Consider the following 17779-nt stretch of genomic DNA (forward strand, 5'->3'; position numbering starts at 1 on the left):
CAGAATATTGCAACCTGACAAATCCTATTAAAGTTATCCATGACGCTAGGAGTCCCTGCGGAAAACTGTCCCGTACTGGAAACATAACAGTACAGGACAGTTTTCCCGCAGCGAGGCAGGGACTCCTAGCTTCATACATAACTATGATGCTAAGAGCCCGGCACCCTGTACTGTGTTCGGACTGGGAAATGCAGCCGACATATATCACGGACCAAACACGCTGGCGAGTGGGAGGCCTAAAACTGATCTATTGACATACGTTAGTGATTCCAGACAGGTGGTGTCTCAACGAATTGTGCCTCGTGGTTGGTTTGCGTAAACTGTAATTTAGGACAAAATAAGTTAAAATGACAAATCATTGATTGATCTCTGCCTTGCTCTAGGTCTAAGAATAGAAACCTTGATGCAGATCCTTAGTTCCAGTCCAAATGGATGGAGATTTATCAAAACTAGTGCAAGGAATAAAAGAAAAAAGTTTAGTTGTCACCCAGAGCAACCAATCAGATTTAAGCTCTTAATTCCAGAGCCCCCCTGAAGACTAACAGCCACAGTCTGATTGGTTATTGTGGGTACTGGCTTCACTAGTTTAGATAAGTCACCCTCAATGACAGAAAGAAAGGAACGTGATGAAAACAAACTGCGTGCAAGTCGCGCAACCAAACTGTGTACATAGCGGAGCAGCGTGTGCCCTGCACGGCTGACAGAGAGGGAGGGGGCACATTGTGTACATCATGCCAGCATATCTACAGTCAGCAATGTGCCATTCCTCTTACCCACCTCATAAGGTCTGCCCCCCCCCCCCCAGCTAAGTAACATCACTCACTCAGAAGACCCCTGGCATTCAGTAAGACACTCTCCAGTCTGAAATGGCTGACAACAGGGAGCAAGAGCTTGTATGGTCCTGCACAGCATTTGTAGAACTTTAGGTAGGGTCTCTAATGAAGACACTACAGACATAGGAGTGGAGTGATAACTGCGCATGCGTACCCGATTAAGAGCTGAGGGCAGACCTTATGAGGTGGGTAAGAGGAATGGCACATTGCTGACTGTGGATATGCTGGCATGATGTACACAATGTGCCCCCTCTCTCTCTGTCCAGCCGTGCAGGGCACACGCTGCTCCGCTATGTATACGGGGTGTGTATGTGACATTCAGGCGTGGAGGGCTCAGGTGACAAGGAGAATGTGATCGCTCCGCTTACCTCCATCAGCCCCCCGGACGTATCCAGATCGTACACAATGGTTTTAGTCTCCATGACTGTGTATCGGAGGCGGTACCGCAGTGGAGAACGCACAGGCCAACCGCCTGCAGAATAAGTGGTCAGAGGACACCAAGGCCTCCCCCAGGGAACAGAACCGAGTAACGGGGATGGAGGGAGGCGGGCGTCTGCTGATAGAACACAGGCCTGCAGCCTCGCTGTCTCCTTGGAGGTATCCGACTGACAAGAAAGCCTTAGATGGAAACAGTCCAAGAAGGGGGCGCTCCCTGCTCCGGGGATATGGCGAGGCCTATCCAGGGCCTAGCCGACGGGTCGCCGGTCCCTCCTCCTGCGATGGCTGCGGTCTGCAGGAAGCATCAGAGCTTCGGCCATGTTGGCCCCGTCTTTCCACAGGGGAGAAGGGCTTGTATACGGTACACTATTCCGTGACGCGGTGGTTGTTGCGCTCCACTCCTTCCGCGGTTGCTTACGTGCGTCTCCCCTCCCCCAGCAGCGGCCGCGCACTTGGCGCAAAGTGACTGCGCGGGAGACAGACCTTTGCGCATGCGTGGAACAGGGAGGAGGGGGAGCGCTGAGCCGCTACACGGCGAGGATAGGAGCAGCGCTAGACTTAGGGACGTCACGGTGTTTACGCATGCGCAGCGCGCTAGACAGATTCTTTGAGCCGCTACAGTAGTTGGGAAGACATCTACGTCAGCAACCGTGCGCATGCGTTGAAAGATAAAGAACGGGCAGCCTAGAACAGCCACGAGAGAGGCGGGAGAGAGTGGATGGATACAGTGACGTCACTGATCAGCGCATGCGTCCTAAGTTTGAAGGAGCACATACACAACCGGTACACAGCAGGGGGTGGGGCCTGAAACTAAGTTACGTCATTATTAATACGCAGGCGCAGAGATCGCAAAAAGGCGTGTACAGCAGCTGTACGCACCGGGGAGTGGAGGCTGAGGACGTCACACCCCAAGCGCACTGGTTCACCTTTTTTTGTTTATGTTTTGGCTTTGTCTTCGCATGCGCGGTATGTGTGTGTAATAAGAGAGCGGCCATGTTGGAGCTGGCATGTACGGAATGAAGACTTCTTTCCGGGACAACCAGCGCTTTCTAGTGTCTTATGTTCATAGCAGATAGCAGTGTGCGTGCAATACAAGTCTCCGATAGTCGCCTTGTCATCGACAATACAACACAAGTTCAATGGCTGCCATTTGCTGTAACATACATTACAATGCATCGAAAACAGGCTAAATATATTCTATTATCCACCTAGAAAACAAAACGCAAAGTGGCCGTCAAGACCGTTCATTTACCATTTGTATTCATCATCATCAATCATCTCTGTATAAACATGTATAATAACATCCGGAACCGGAAGAAAGTCTTCTCTGTCATGTGACCACCTTTATTTAGTCTAAATCTGCTATACCATCTATATATATATATAATCTGTGTTTTTGCAGGTCCTTTAGGGCATATTCACATGCAGCGACACATTTGTTGCAGAAATTTCTGCAATTGTCACATTCGTCTGAAAGACTTGTACAAATCCATGCAGATGCTGCGAAACAACCCCATTCATGATTGTAGTCTCAGAAATGTCTGCAACAAATCTACCGTGTGTGAAGGAAGCCCTAGGGTAAATTCACATTCGGCATATTTTGGTGCAGAAATATTTGCAACGTAAAATCGGTTCCATTCATCTGAATGAGGTTGTTTCTGTAGCCGGTGCAGGGATTCCTGCAAGTCTCATTCAGATGGATTTGCCTCGCTGCCGGACAACTGTCCCCTACTGTAATCATGTTTTCAGTACGGGACAGCAGTTCCACGGAGAGGCAGGGACTCCTAGCGTCGTACATAACTATGATGCTAGGAGCCCGGCTCCCTGCACTGTGTTCGGTCCGGGACTTGCGGCCGAAATACGTCCGTCAATTACGGACGTAATGACCTCGTGTGAATCCAGCCTAAGGCCTCATTTACACGAACGTGATATACGTCCGTGCGACTCGCGTGCTTTTCACGCGGATCGCACGGACCTATACAAGTCTATGGGGGCATGCAAACAGTCCGTGAGTTTTGCTCAGCGTGAGTGCGCTGAAAAAAACTCACGACATGTTCTAAATTTCTGCGTTTTTCGCGCATCACGCACCCATTGAAGTCAATGGGTGCGTGAAAACCACGAAGGTCGCACGGAAGCACTTCCGTGCGAACTGCGTGATTCGCGCAAGAGCTGTCAAACTGAATGTAAACAGAAAAGCACCACGTGCTTTTCTGTTTACAAACATACAAACAGAGTGTCATAATGATGGCGGCTGCGCGAAAATCATGCAGCCACGCATCATATGCTGCTGACACACGGAGCTGTTATGGACCTTTTGCGCACGCAAAACGCAGCGTTTTTTGCGCTGCAAAACTCACACGCTCGTGTGAATCTGGCCTTAGTCTGAAGCCCGCTGGAGTAAGATGTAACTAATTTATTAAGGCCTCTTAAATAAATTTGTCACATCTATTGCTGTCTGTGTGCCAGAAAGGGAAATCTACGGCAGCTACGAGCTGGCCTACATTTTTGCTATAATTTACGCCAGTTTCTGGCATATATTATAGTGAATATGTCAGGCCATGGGTCTCCCTGCTCCTTCCACTAAGGACCACCCACTTTTCTTAAAGAGGCACTGTCACCACATTATAAGTGCCCTATCGCCTACATAATCTGATCGGCGCTGTAATGTAGATAACAGTGTTTTTTATTTAGAAAAACGATAATTTTTTAGCAAGTTATGAGCAATTTTAGATTTATGCTAATTAGTTTCTTAATGCCCAACTGTGCGTTTTTTAACTTTTGACCATGTGGGCATTGTAAAGAGAAGTGTATAAGGGCTTGTTCACACTGAGTTTTTTTTTTGACGCGGAAACCGCATCAGAAAAAGCGCCAAAAAACAGCCGAAAATGCCTCCCATTGATTTCAATGGGAGGCGGAGGCGTTTTTTCCCGTGAGTGTAAAAACCTACGCTGGAAAAAGAAGGGACATGCCCTATCTTCGGGAGTTTACGCCTCTGACCTCCCATTGACATCAATGGGCAGAAGAGAAAGGGTATTTGTCAGCGTTTTATGCCTGTGGCTCTCAATGGCCACGGGCGAAAAACGCAGCGAAAATCAGTGTTGCGGCAGAGGAAAATCTGCCTCAAAATTCCAAACGGAATTTTGAGGCAGATTTTCCTCTTGCAAAAATCTCTTGTGTGAACCCAGCCATGGCTATGTTCACACGGAGTATTTTGGGGGAGGAATATCTGCCTCAAAGCTCCAAACGGAATTTTGAGGCAGATATTCCTCCCCCAAAATACTCCGTGTGAATAGCAATTATCGCGCCGTTTTTCGCCCGCGGCCATTGAGCGCCGCGGGCATAAAACACGCTTTCTCCTGCCTCCCATTGAAGTCAATGGGAGGTCGGAGGCGGAAGCGCCCGAAGATAGGGCATGTTGCTTCTTTTTCCCGCGAGGCAGTTTTACTGCTCGCGGGAAAAAGACGCCGACGCCTCCCATTGAAATCAATGGGAGGCGTTCTCGGGCCGTTTCTGCCGAGTTTTGCGACGCGGTTTCCGCGTCAAAAAACTCGGCAAAAGACCCCGTGTGAACATAGCCTAATGCTGACCAATCAGCGTCATAAACTTGTCTCCATTCATGTCCATTTGTACTCAGCACAGCATGATCTCGCGAGATCACGATGTGCTGTCACATACACCCATATTAACTTTACCGAAGTGTCTTGAGAGTGAATAGACATTGCCTCCAACCAGGACACGATGTCTATTCACACTCCCGACACTTTGGTAAAGTTTTTGTGGGACTTACTCGCGAGATCACGCAGTGCTGTGATTAAGTCCTACACAAACTTTACCAAAGTGTCGGGAGTGTGAATAGACATTGCGTCCTGGCTGGGGGCAATATCTATTCACTCTCAAGACACTTCAGTAAAGTTAATGTGGGTGTATGTGACAGCACAGTGTGATCACGCTGTGCTGAGTACTAATGGGCATGAATGGAGAGAAGTGTATGACGCTGATTGGTCAGCGTCATACACTTCTCTTTACAACGCCCACTTGGTCAAAAGATAAAAAACGCCCAGTTGGGCATTAAGAACTAATTAGCATAAATTTTAAATTGCTCACAACTTGCTAAAAAATTATCGTTTTTCAAAATAAAAACCACTGTTGTTATCTACATTACAGCGCCGATCAGATTATGTAGGAGATAGGGCACTTATAATGTGGTGACAGAGCCTCTTTAAAAGGCGCCGGAAAATGGTAAAAAGTCATAAACGATTAAGCAATTATGGCGTGCGCCATAATATGTGAAAATAACACAAAAGTAGCATAAACCTTTTAATAAATACCCCCCTTGTCGCTCTGATTCATTCTCATGTTGACTTCTGTAACGCATTATTAATCGGTCTCCTCACTAAACTCTCCCCTCTCCAAACTATCCGGAATGCAGCAGCCAGGCTCATCTTTCTGTCCAATTCCTCTACGCTCTGCCAGTCACTGCACTGGTTGCCCATTCCCTTTAGAATACAATTCAAGCGTATTACCCTCACCCACAAAGCTCTCCAAATTTCTGCACCTCCTTACATCTTCTCCCCCATCTCTGTCTACCCTACACATGCTCCACGTTTTGCCAACAATCTAATAATAACATTCTCCATAAGCCGAACCTACCACTCTGGTCTCCAGGACTTTTCTCGTGCTGCACCAGTTCTCCGGAATGCGCTACACCAGGCAATCAGATTAGTTCCCAGCTTTCACAGTTTTAAGCGCGATCTAAAAACATTTTTTGTAGGCAAGCCTGTAACATTCCATAAGTTGACTTTTTTCCTTTTCTCACCATTATTCCTCAATACCTGACCCCTTTATTCAGCAGTACCCCCAAACTCCTTGCCCTCTAATGCACGACATACCTGTCATACACAGATACTGGCTGGTGACCGGCTCATGCAGCTTTATGTGTACTAGCCTGTTTAGTATAAAAGATGGCTGGACCATTGTACTGAACAAACACTTTTACCTCTTGTGTCATTTCCGTATAGAGTGTGAGCTCTTGTGAACAGGGTTCTCAACAATTTTTAATTAGTTGGTCACTATGTAATGTCTGATTATTGTTTGTAAATGTTCAACCTGAATTGTAAAGTGACACGGAATATGTGGCGCTATATAAAAAAAAAGATTATTATTATTATATACAATTCATTTTGTATTTAGCGGCATATTTTCACCTTTATTTATAATTGTAATGGAAGCCTTTGCATGGTTTTAACTGCGTTATGACCTCTATAGAAGATTAGGGTACCATACTGTACTGTAATCTAGCCATGATTAAGAACGCAGGAAGCGTTTGAAACGCGTAGGCTCTGCCAATTTTCTCATATCTCTCCCAAGCACTCTAGGACATCATTCAGATTGATCCTAATTTTAAAATATTTCCATTAAACTTGGAACTAGTTCCTTTTTATTCACAGCAACGCTGGATCCACTCTCTTCTGTTTTTCTACTGTCTACACATCGCGTGCCGACGCGAGGATCCGTGCGGTGACCAAAGTGCAAAGTCCACATATAAAAGGTGAGCTGGAGGTTTCGTCTCCCCCTCTTTTCTCTATACCATACTGTACCTCTGTGTGCCTGTCATTTCCTATAGAGGCATATATACATTTAACAGATCTGACAAAAAATTATGACATTCTCCATGAAATGCCGTATTAGGTAGGTATTCTACAAATGGCATTTATGTTGTTTTGGGGCATTTCTGTGGGACGGGGGTGGGGTTTAAATGTTCCGCAATTCAAATGTTGGTAAGTATGAGCTAGGTTCACACCAAATTTAGGAATTCAATTTGGCGGGACCATTTAAAACACCAAATTTAGGCCTAAAATGTAAGCCTATCCAGCTGCTTATGCCTGACAGTGATTCTCAGAATGCAAAATTATAATTAATTTCTTTTTACATACAGTTGACATATGCCAATAGAACACTTTTTTGGCATACTTCTGGCTAATGAAATTCTATGGGCATGTAAGATGTATACGTCAGGCAATTTTGCAGGCGCAGATGTTGAACATTCACCCCAAATGTGGTATAAACGTAGCCCGACACCAGTTATGGAGTATGATTTCCTAGTTAGTGATGAAATTGGGTTTTAGTCACATGTTATAGAAGAGGCTTCCATCAGATCGGCTCACTGGCGGTAATATAGTGTCATGCATGAGAAGAGGCAGGTGCGAGAGGTTGGGAAATACAGTCTGTTGTTAGGGCTTGTGGACAAATAAGCAGCAGAACTGGATAGAAAGGTAAAGCAGATACGACTCAAAAACAATATTATGTACCGCAAGATAACAGACGGAGAAAGAGGAAAATGTCCAATTACTTATGTGTGTTGTTAAGCAATGAGAGGATGCGGAAGTAGAGAAGCAAAAAGACAAAACAACATGTGACACGTAACAGATATAGCATGCCTAGCTACATGATTGCAGTGCCTTTCCTGTGTGATTGTCCTTGTGCTCTAAATGATGTCCTCATGTCTGAGTGACCACGGGATGGAGTCTCCTAACAGTTGTTGTCCTAGAGAATAATTCACATAAGGGGCTCGGAGAGAACATGGCAGGGGGCTCCAGCCATGAAGCCGGAAGCAGGTATAGAAAAAAGTGATAAAGTGCACAAAGCGAGGGGTTTTCTTTGCTTAGTAGGGCCCCATGCACACAACTATAATTTTGATCCACAATTATGCATCTGTAATTGCGGATCAAAGTACGGTTCCATTCATTTCTATTGCCCACGGACACCTTCCCATATATTTAAGGTGTCCGGGCCATAGAAAGCATCCGCAAAAAAAAGGACATGTCCTGTTTTTTTATTTTACGGACCATGCTCTTCTACTTTATAATAAGACCACTGCCAGCAAATGCGGGTGACTGTCCACGGCCTGTGCCTGTAATCATGGACCGTGATTACAGTTACGTCCGTGTGGAGGGAGCCTAAAGTGTAGTGTTTGTGGTGGAATTAAGACTATGCCAGATGAAGACTGCAACCTGAGACTTAGCTATAAACTCCCTAGGAGATTGTGGTCCATCTTCACAGGGGAAAAACATAAAATATTCTGCCCCCACAAGGGCAGTTGGTAAATTTGCTTAGATTGAGGTAACACTATAGATCACTCTCATTTGTTATAATGCTCCGAACCATTAGGACCCCTGCATAAGGGTCGGCTTTGCTGCAGGAAAACTCCAACCCAGATAACTTTTCTTTTCCTTACACTACATCTTGGTTGGCTTACTTAAAGAGGCTCTGTCACCAGATTTTGCAACCCCTATCTGCTATTGCAGCAGATAGGCGCTGCAATGTAGATTACAGTAACGTTTTTATTTTTAAAAAACGAGCATTTTTGGCCAAGTTATGACCATTTTTGTAGTTATGCAAATGAGGCTTGCAAAAGTCCAAGTGGGTGTGTTTAAAAGTAAAAGTCCAAGTGGGCGTGTATTATGTGCGTACATCGGGGCGTTTTTAATGCTTTTACTAGCTGGGCGTTCTGATGAGAAGTATCATCCACTTCTCTTCAGAACGCCCAGCTTCTGCCAGATCATGCTGTGACGTCACTCACAGGTCCTGCATCGTGGATGATACTTCTCATCAGAACGCCCAGCTAGTAAAAGTATTAAAAACGCCCCGATGTACGCACATAATACACGCCCACTTGGACTTTTACTTTTAAACACACCCACTTGGACTTTTGCAAGCCTCATTTGCATAACTACAAAAATGGTCATAACTTGGCCAAAAATGCTCGTTTTTTAAAAATAAAAACGTTACTGTAATCTACATTGCAGCGCCTATCTGCTGCAATAGCAGATAGGGGTTGCAAAATCTGGTGACAGAGCCTCTTTAACCGGTTAAGGACTAGGCTGTTTTACAGCTAAATGACCAGAGCAAATTTCACAATTTTGCTATGCGCTTCTTTACATGACTATAACTCAGCAGGTGAATAAAGTTCATCTTTGAATTTTACACTCTTTTTAAAGGACAGATAGGGCTTTGTTTTAGTGGCATTTGTCAGTATATATCATTTTTTTTTTTTTCACTAAAGTGGGCAAAATTGGAAAAAAATGCAAGAATTTAACAATTGCGTCGGTTTATGCTAGCATTTTTCACACACGGTATGAACCACGGGCAAAATTAATCTCCTTTCACATTCTTCCACTTCTCCCGTGCATGGGGATACCAAATATGTGAGCCTTATTCGCTGTGCGGGCATGTGCCAGGGCTTGGCATAAAAGGAGGCTTTTTGGCCTTTTCGGTCCAGGAATTTTGCATTTGATTTTATAGCCGCATACTGTTTTCTGGGGGGCCTAATGCTGCTGAAACATTAGAAACACCCCATAAATGACTTCCTTCACACAAGTAGACCCCACAAGGTTTCCTTCAAGGGGTTTATCATATTTTTAGCAAGTCCAGTTTTCTTCTGAAAGTTTCGTGAATAAGATGGAACAAAATAAAATCAGCACTTTTTTAGCAAATGCGTCAGTTTAGGCTAGTATTTTTCACACACGGTATAGACCACGGACAAAATTCATCTCCTTTCACGTTCTTCCACTTCTCCCGTGCATGGGGATACCAAATATGTGTGCCTTATTCACTGTGCGGGCATGTGCCAGGGCTTGGCATAAAAGGAGGCTTTTCGGTCCAGGAATTCTGCACTTGATTTTATAGCCGCATACTGTTTTCTGGGGGGCGTAATGCTGCTGAAAGATTAGAATCACCCCATAAATGACTTCATTCACACAAGTAGACCCCACAAGGTTTCCTTCAAGGGGTTTATCATATTTTTAGACAGTCCAGTTTTCTTCTGAAAGTTTCTTGAATAAGATGGAACAAAATAAAATTACCTTTTTTTTTTAACAATTGCGTCAGTTTATGCTAGCTTTTTCACACACAAAATGGACCACGGACAAAATTCATCGCATTTCACATTCTTCCACTTCTCCCGTGCATGGGGATACCAAATATGTGTGCTTTATTCACGGGCATGTGCCAGGGCTTGGCATAAAAGGAGGCTTTTTGGCCTTTTCGGTCCAGGAATTCTGCACTTGATTTTATAGCCGCATACTGTTTTCTGGGGGGCCTAATGCTGCTGAAACATTAGAAACACCCCATAAACGACTTCATTCACACAAGTAGACCCCACAAGGTTTCCTTCAAGGGGTTTATCATATTTTTAGACAGTCCAGTTTTCTTCTGAAAGTTTCTTGAATAAGATGGAACAAAATAAAATTACCTTTTTTTTTTAACAATTGCGTCAGTTTATGCTAGCTTTTTCACACACAAAATGGACCACGGACAAAATTCATCGCATTTCACATTCTTCCACTTCTCCCGTGCATGGGGATACCAAATATGTGTGCTTTATTCACGGGCATGTGCCAGGGCTTGGCATAAAAGGAGGCTTTTTGGCCTTTTCGGTCCAGGAATTCTGCACTTGATTTTATAGCCGCATACTGTTTTCTGGGGGGCCTAATGCTGCTGAAACATTAGAAACACCCCATAAACGACTTCATTCACACAAGTAGACCCCACAAGGTTTCCTTCAAGGGGTTTATCATATTTTTAGACAGTCCAGTTTTCTTCTGAAAGTTTCTTGAATAAGATGGATCAAAATAAAATTAGCAATTTTTTAGCAAATGCGTCAGTTTATGCCAGCATTTTTCACACACAGTATAGACCACGGCCAAAATTAATCTCCTTTCACATTCTTCCACTTCTCCTGAGCATGGGGATACCAAATATGTGTGTCTTATTTATCACATAGAGAAGTAGGAGGGCGGAGGATAGAAGAAGATTATTTCACAAATCGCTTTTTTTCAAAGCTGGTTTTACAAAACTCAACAGAGTTTCTATAACACTTCCAAAATATCTGCTCTTGAAGCAGAAATCCCAAAATATTCATCTAGGGGTATAATGGGAATTTATTTTTGGGGGTTTTCTAAAATAAGAAATTGCAGGTTAATGCAAATGGACTCTCCAGCAGATGAACTTTAGAAAACATCAAACATGACATCCACCCCCCACCCATTCCCTCCCTCACCCTTGGAGTAAAATCAGGGGAAAAATAAAAACGTAATGTAGGGCAAATATATTTTCAACAAATTAACTAAAATCTAATAATTCAGAACAGTGTGGTATTTTTTAAAACATGGCTCAATGCACAGGCCTGGTTGCGAGGGACATGAGGGACAGAAATATCGGGAATCTTTGCGGTGCCCGTCTTTTCTGCAGACGCGGCACTTTTTCTGGGGGTTGCTTCTGGTTGCTGTTGGGGGAATCCGACTGATGAAGTGTCTTTCAGTCAGTCGCGTGACATCCTCAGACTGGGGGCATTCTCTGGTGTCCTGAACATCAAAAATGAGGCCTTCAATAATTTTCTCCTGGAAATCCAGGTATGTGTCTCTGCCTCTGTTTTTTTTGTAGAGCACAAATGAGTTGTGGATGGCCACCTGTAACAAATAAATGGCCACCTTTTTGTACCAGGTTTTAGTTTTGCGTTTTACTAAATAGGGCTGTAAAACCTGGTCGCTTAAATCCACCCCCCCCCCCATGTACTTGTTATATTCGGACACGCTCACTGGTTTGTGCTTGTCCGATGTTGCCCCTCTTTCCCTCACTGCCACTGTTCCTGCGGTATGAATCGTGCTTAGCACATACACATCTTTGCGATCCCTGAACTTGACCGCCAGCAATTCTTCAGATGCATAAGCACAGGAGTCCCCCTTTACCATGCGCTTCCCCACTAATTGCTGTGGAAAACCAATTCTGTTTTTGCGCATGGTACCACATGCCCCAGTCCTTGCAGCATGCAAATGCCTAAACAGGGGCACACTGGAATAAAAATTATCACAGTACAGGTGGTACCCCTTGTGAAGCAGAGGCTGCATTATCTCCTACACGATCTTACTGCTGGTGGAAAGATCAGGGGGGCATCCAGGAACATTTATTGTGCGGTCCCGCCCTTCATAAATCCTGAAGGCGGTGGTATATCCTGACCCACTTTCACACAATTTGTAGAGCTTAACGCCATATCTTGCCCTTTTTGAAGGTAGATATTGGCGAAAGCTAAGTCTGCCATGAAAGTTGAGGAGGGATTCGTCCACACTTACATTCTGCTCAGGGGTGTAGAGTTGCAGAAATAAATTATTCAGGGAATTTATTAGCGGTCTTATTTTGAACAACCGATCCCGGTTTGCATCGGTACTTGGGGGGGCCTGTGCGTTGTCATTGAAGTGGAGGAACCTCATTATTGTCTCATAACGAGACCTGGGCATTACTGCAGAATATACTGGGGTGGCTTGGGCGGGTCTTGTTGACCAGTAAGACCTAATGGAGGGCTTTTTGACAATACCCATATTTAGGGTGAGCCCCAAAAATTTTTTTAATTCCTGCAAATTGGTGGGCGTCCAATCTCTGGCATGGGTGGATGAAGGTTTCTGCCTTATATATTGCGTGGCATATAAATTTGTTTCGTGGACAATCTGATTTAGGATGTCGTCCGTTATAAATAAATGGAAGTAATCCATTTGGACAAAATTTGTATTGTCCACGGTTATGCCAGGAGTGGCCGTAAATCCGTGGATTCTAGGCCCAAAAGATGGGGCAGGTGCCCATACAAGAGCCTGGACTGGAGGGACCAGGCTGTCCCGTGCTACAGCGCTACTTGGCCCTGCGCTTTCAAGTTCTGCAGTTTCAACTGCATCAGGGACAACGTCCCCTGAAGATGAACCTGAAGTGACGCTGTCATCGTCACTGCCCAAAACAGGTTCCATCTCGGACGCCATCTCTGATGCGGTCTCCGACTCAGACCACAGCATGGCGTATGCCTCCTCGGCGCTAAACAACTTCCTCGCCATAACGTAACTAACACTAACACTAACTAAACAAATTTTTTTTTTTTTTTTTTTTTTTATAAAACACACAAACTAACTGCTATATATATCTACACTACCGCTAACAAAAAAATAAACCGCTATTGCTATATATATTATATATATGTGGATATATATATAATTATATACTCCCTACCTGCCTATTCTAATAGAATAAAAGAAAGAAAGGTAGATAGATAGAAAAAAAGATAGATGGATAGATAGATTGTATAGATAGATAGAAATCTATCTATACAGAGAATGTTTTAGTGTAACTGTATTTTTTTTCACTGTAATCTTCTGGCAGCAATTCTCCCGAGTCTCTTCTTCTCCTCAAACTGAAACAATGTTTGAGGAGAAGAAAAGAGGCAGGAGATTTACTGCCAGAAAAGTCAAAATAAAACAAATGTGGTCGCTGTGATAGGTTTTCACAGCGACCACATGATCAGGGACCATCAGATTGGTCCCTGATACTCTGCCCAGTGCCCAGAGCTGTTGGTAACAGCGAGGGCACAGGGCTGTGTGCACGCGATCGCGTGCACACTGTTTTCTATGCAGAAATGCATGTGATCGCTGTGATTGGTTGTCACAGCGATCACATGTTCAGGGGCCAAAAGATTGACCCCTGACATTCTGCCCAGTGTCCATGGCTGTTAGCAACAGCCAGGGCATAGAGCGGTGTGCACGCGATCGCGCGTGCACAGTCTCTGAAGTGCGGCCGTATATATACTATACGCCGGACTTTAGAGACCCTGACCGCTGGCCGTATATTTACGGCCAGCGGTCGGGAACCTGTTAAAGAGACAGGATATGTAATAAATGTCAGATAGATGCAGGTCCTACCTCTGGGACCGACACCTATCTCTAGAACGGGGCCCCCTAAGCGTGTTTTACTGCTCTGTGTTGTGGCTGAAATGTGTGATTTCCGACCATGAATTACGAAAACAGTGTAGCTCACTGAGCTACGCTGTTTCCGTAATCCCCATTCAGTTCTATGGGACTTACGGAAACAGAGTAGCTCAGCGAGCTACGCTGTTTGCGTAATTCATGGTCAGTAATTACAAACTTCAGCCACAACACAGAGAGGTAGAACGGGGTTTAGGGGGCCTCGTTCTACCGATAAATGCAGGTCCCAGAGGTGGGATCCGCATCTATCTGACATTTATGACATATCCTGTGGATATGTCATACATATCTATGATGGGAAAACCCATTTAAGACCAACAAGTCTGGTGTACTTTTAAATCACACCCTCTTTCAATAAGCCACACCCCTTTAAGGCACTTTTTTTTAAAACTAGTGAGATGCAAGGCATGTACCTCAGTTTAATGTCTCAAAGTCAGCCAAAATGCTGCCACATTTAGTTAGTAAATCTCCCCTATTGTATCACAATGGCATTAGGTTTCTTTTGTCAGGTTTGTTGCTTTTCGATGGACAGAATGATTTGCACCTAAATGGAAGGGGGTCCGCTGTGCTGGGGGAGAGAATTCTAGCTGGGGTGGCGGAGTATTTAAACTAGGGCTGAGGAGTGAGGTCAATGTAGAAAATAAGGGGTAGTCAGGTTAGAGAGGGGAGGGGTCAGACTATATTGGTGGGGGGAGAAATAGACTGTGGGGAGAGGACTAGACAACAGGATAGGGAGATCCTTTTGTTACAAAACAGCAATGAAAATAAAAATGCCCAAATAATGTCAAATAATCACATTTCTGATACTGATAGTGAAAAACTGAAAGGCAAGTTAAAGTGTATGTTCACAAATGCCAGAAGTCTAGCAAGCAAAATGGGGAGTTGGAGGCCTTGGTACTGGAGGAACATATAGATATAGTTGGTGTTGCTGAAACATGGCTAGACTCTTCACATGATTGGGCTGTAAATCTACAGGGTTTTACACTGTTTCGGAAAGACAGGGCGAATAGGAAAGGCGGTGGTGTATGTCTGTATGTGAGAAGTGATATGAAGGTGAGTGTGAAAGAAACAATAGTGGGTGAAGATTGTGAGGAGGTTGAAGCCTTGTGGGTGGAACTAGAAAGGGAGGTAAACACTGAAAAAAATTACTTTTGGTGTAATCTATAGACCCGGCAATATAAATGAGGAGATGGAAGGTCAGCTATTTAAACAGATGGAGCGGGCTTCACAGGGGGGGGGGGGGGGGGGGTACTGTAGTGATAATGGGAGATTTTAATTACCGGGACATTAATTGATGTCATGGTTCGGCTTCAACTGCGATGGGGAGACATTTCCTCAACCTGTTGCAGGAGAATTTTATGGGCCAGTTTGTGGAAGACCCGACTAGATGTGAAGCTCTTTTGGATCTGGTCATTTCTAATAATGCAGAGCTTGTTGGGATTTTCAATATTCGTGAAAACCTTGGTAACAGTGATCACAATATAGTTACATTTTACATATACTGTAAAAAACAAACGCAGGCTGGGAGGGCAAAAACACTTAATTTTAAGAAGGTCAATTTCCCCAGGATGAGGCTGCAATTCAGGACATAGACTGGGAAGAACTAATGTCATATAATGGTACAAATGATAAATGGGAAATCTTAAAATCCACTTTGTATAATTATAGTGCAAAATTTATTCCTATAGGTAACAAGTATAAACGACTAAAATTAAACCCCACATGACTTACACCTTCTGTAAAAAGGGCAATACATGACAAAAAAAGGGCATTTGAAAAATACAAATCTGAGGGTTCAGCTGTAGCCTTTGTAAATTATAAAGAGCGTAATAAAATTTGCAAAAAAGTAATAAAATCAGCAAAAATACAAAATGAAAGGCAGGTGGCCAAGGATAGTAAAACAAATCCCAAAAAATTCTTAAAGTATATAAATGAAAAAAAGCCAAGGTCTGAACATGTAGGACCCCCTAGATAATGGTAATGGGGAGTTGGTCACAGGGGATCAAGAGAAGGCAGAGTTACTAAATGGGTTCTTTAGCTCTGTATATACAACAGAAGAAAGAGCAGCTGATGTAGCCGGTGCCAGTGCTGTTAATATATCAGTTGATATACTGAATTGGCTGAATGTAGATATCGTGCAAGCTAAATTAAATTAAATAAATGTGCACAAGGCTCCGGGACCAGATGGGTTACATCCTAGATATCTTAAAGAACTTAGTTCAGTTATTTCTGTCCTCCTCTTCATAATATTCAGAGAATCTCTAGTGACTGGTATAGTGCCAAGGGACTGGCGCAGGGCAAATGTGGTGCCTATTTTCAAAAAGGGCTCTAGGTCTTCCCCAGGTAATTATAGACCAGTAAGCTTAAAGAGGCTCTGTCACCAGATTTTGCAACCCCTATCTGCTATTGCAGCAGATAGGCGCTGCAATATAGATTACAGTAACGTTTTTATTTTAAAAAAACGAGCATTTTTGGCCAAGTTATGACCATTTTTGTAGTTATGCAAATGAGGCTTGCAAAAGTCCAAGTGGGTGTGTTTAAAAGTAAAAGTCCAAGTGGGCGTGTATTATGTGCGTACATCGGGGCGTTTTTAATACTTTTACTAGCTGGGCGCTCTGAAGAGAAGTAACATCCTCTTCTCTTCAGAACGCCCAGCATCTGACAGTGCAGATCTGTGACGTCACTCACAGGTCCTGCATCGTGACGGCCACATCGGCACCAGAGGCTACAGTTGATTCTGCAGCAGCATCAGCGTTTGCAGGTAAGTCGATGTAGCTACATTGACTTACCTGCTAACGCCGAGGCTGCTGCAGAATCAACTGAAGCCTCTGGTGCCGATGTGGCCGTCATGATGCAGGACCTGTGAGTGACGTCACAGATCTGCACTGTCAGATGCTGGGCGTTCTGAAGAGAAGAGGATGTTACTTCTCTTCAGAGCGCCCAGCTAGTAAAAGTATTAAAAACGCCCCGATGTACGCACATAATACACGCCCACTTGGACTTTTACTTTTAAGCACACCCACTTGGACTTTTGCAAGCCTCATTTGCATAACTACAAAAATGGTCATAACTTGGCCAAAAATGCTCGTTTTTTAAAAATAAAAACGTTACTGTAATCTACATTGCAGCGCCTATCTGCTGCAATAGCAGATAGGGGTTGCAAAATCTGGTGACAGAGCCTCTTTAACATCCATCGTGGGGAAAATGTTTGAGGGGCTATTGAGGGACTATATACAGGATTATGTGACAATAAATAGCATTATAAGTGACAGCCAGCACGGTTTTACTAAGGACAGAAGTTGTCAAACCAACCTGATTTGTTTTTATGAAGAGGTGAGCAGAAGCCTAGACAGAGGGGCCGCAGTGGATATAGTGTTTTTGGACTTTGCAAAGGCATTTGACACTGTCCCCCATAGACGTCTAATGGGTAAATTAAGGACTATAGGTTTAGAAAGTATAGTTTGTAACTGGATTGAGAGTTGGCTCAAGGACCGTATCCAGAGAGTTGTGGTCAATGATTCCTACTCTGAATGGTCCCCGGTTATAAGTGGTGTACCCCAGGGTTCAGTGCTGGGACCACTATTATTCAGCTTATTTATTAATATAGAGGATGGGATTAATAGCACTATTTCTATTTTTGCAGATGACACCAAGCTATGCAATATAGTTCAGACTATGGAAGATGTTCGTGAATTGCAAGTGGATTTAAACAAA

The 17779-nt window shown here is 44.0% G+C and overlaps 1 protein-coding gene across 1 annotated transcript in view; it reads right to left on the reverse strand.

Annotated features, from left to right (window-relative positions):
- Positions 1-1876, reverse strand: part of PHF12 (PHD finger protein 12) — a 56063-nt gene extending 54187 nt beyond the window's left edge. The window contains exon 1 of the mRNA XM_075854293.1: positions 1202-1876. Within this exon, the coding sequence (XP_075710408.1) occupies positions 1202-1255 (54 nt within the window). The 5' untranslated portion in view covers positions 1256-1876. The remainder of the gene's footprint in view (positions 1-1201) is intronic.
- Between the last annotated feature and the right edge of the window lie 15903 nt (positions 1877-17779).

The sequence above is a fragment of the Rhinoderma darwinii genome, chromosome 2 (genome assembly GCF_050947455.1).
Source record: "Rhinoderma darwinii isolate aRhiDar2 chromosome 2, aRhiDar2.hap1, whole genome shotgun sequence".
NCBI classification, from domain to species: domain Eukaryota; kingdom Metazoa; phylum Chordata; class Amphibia; order Anura; family Rhinodermatidae; genus Rhinoderma; species Rhinoderma darwinii.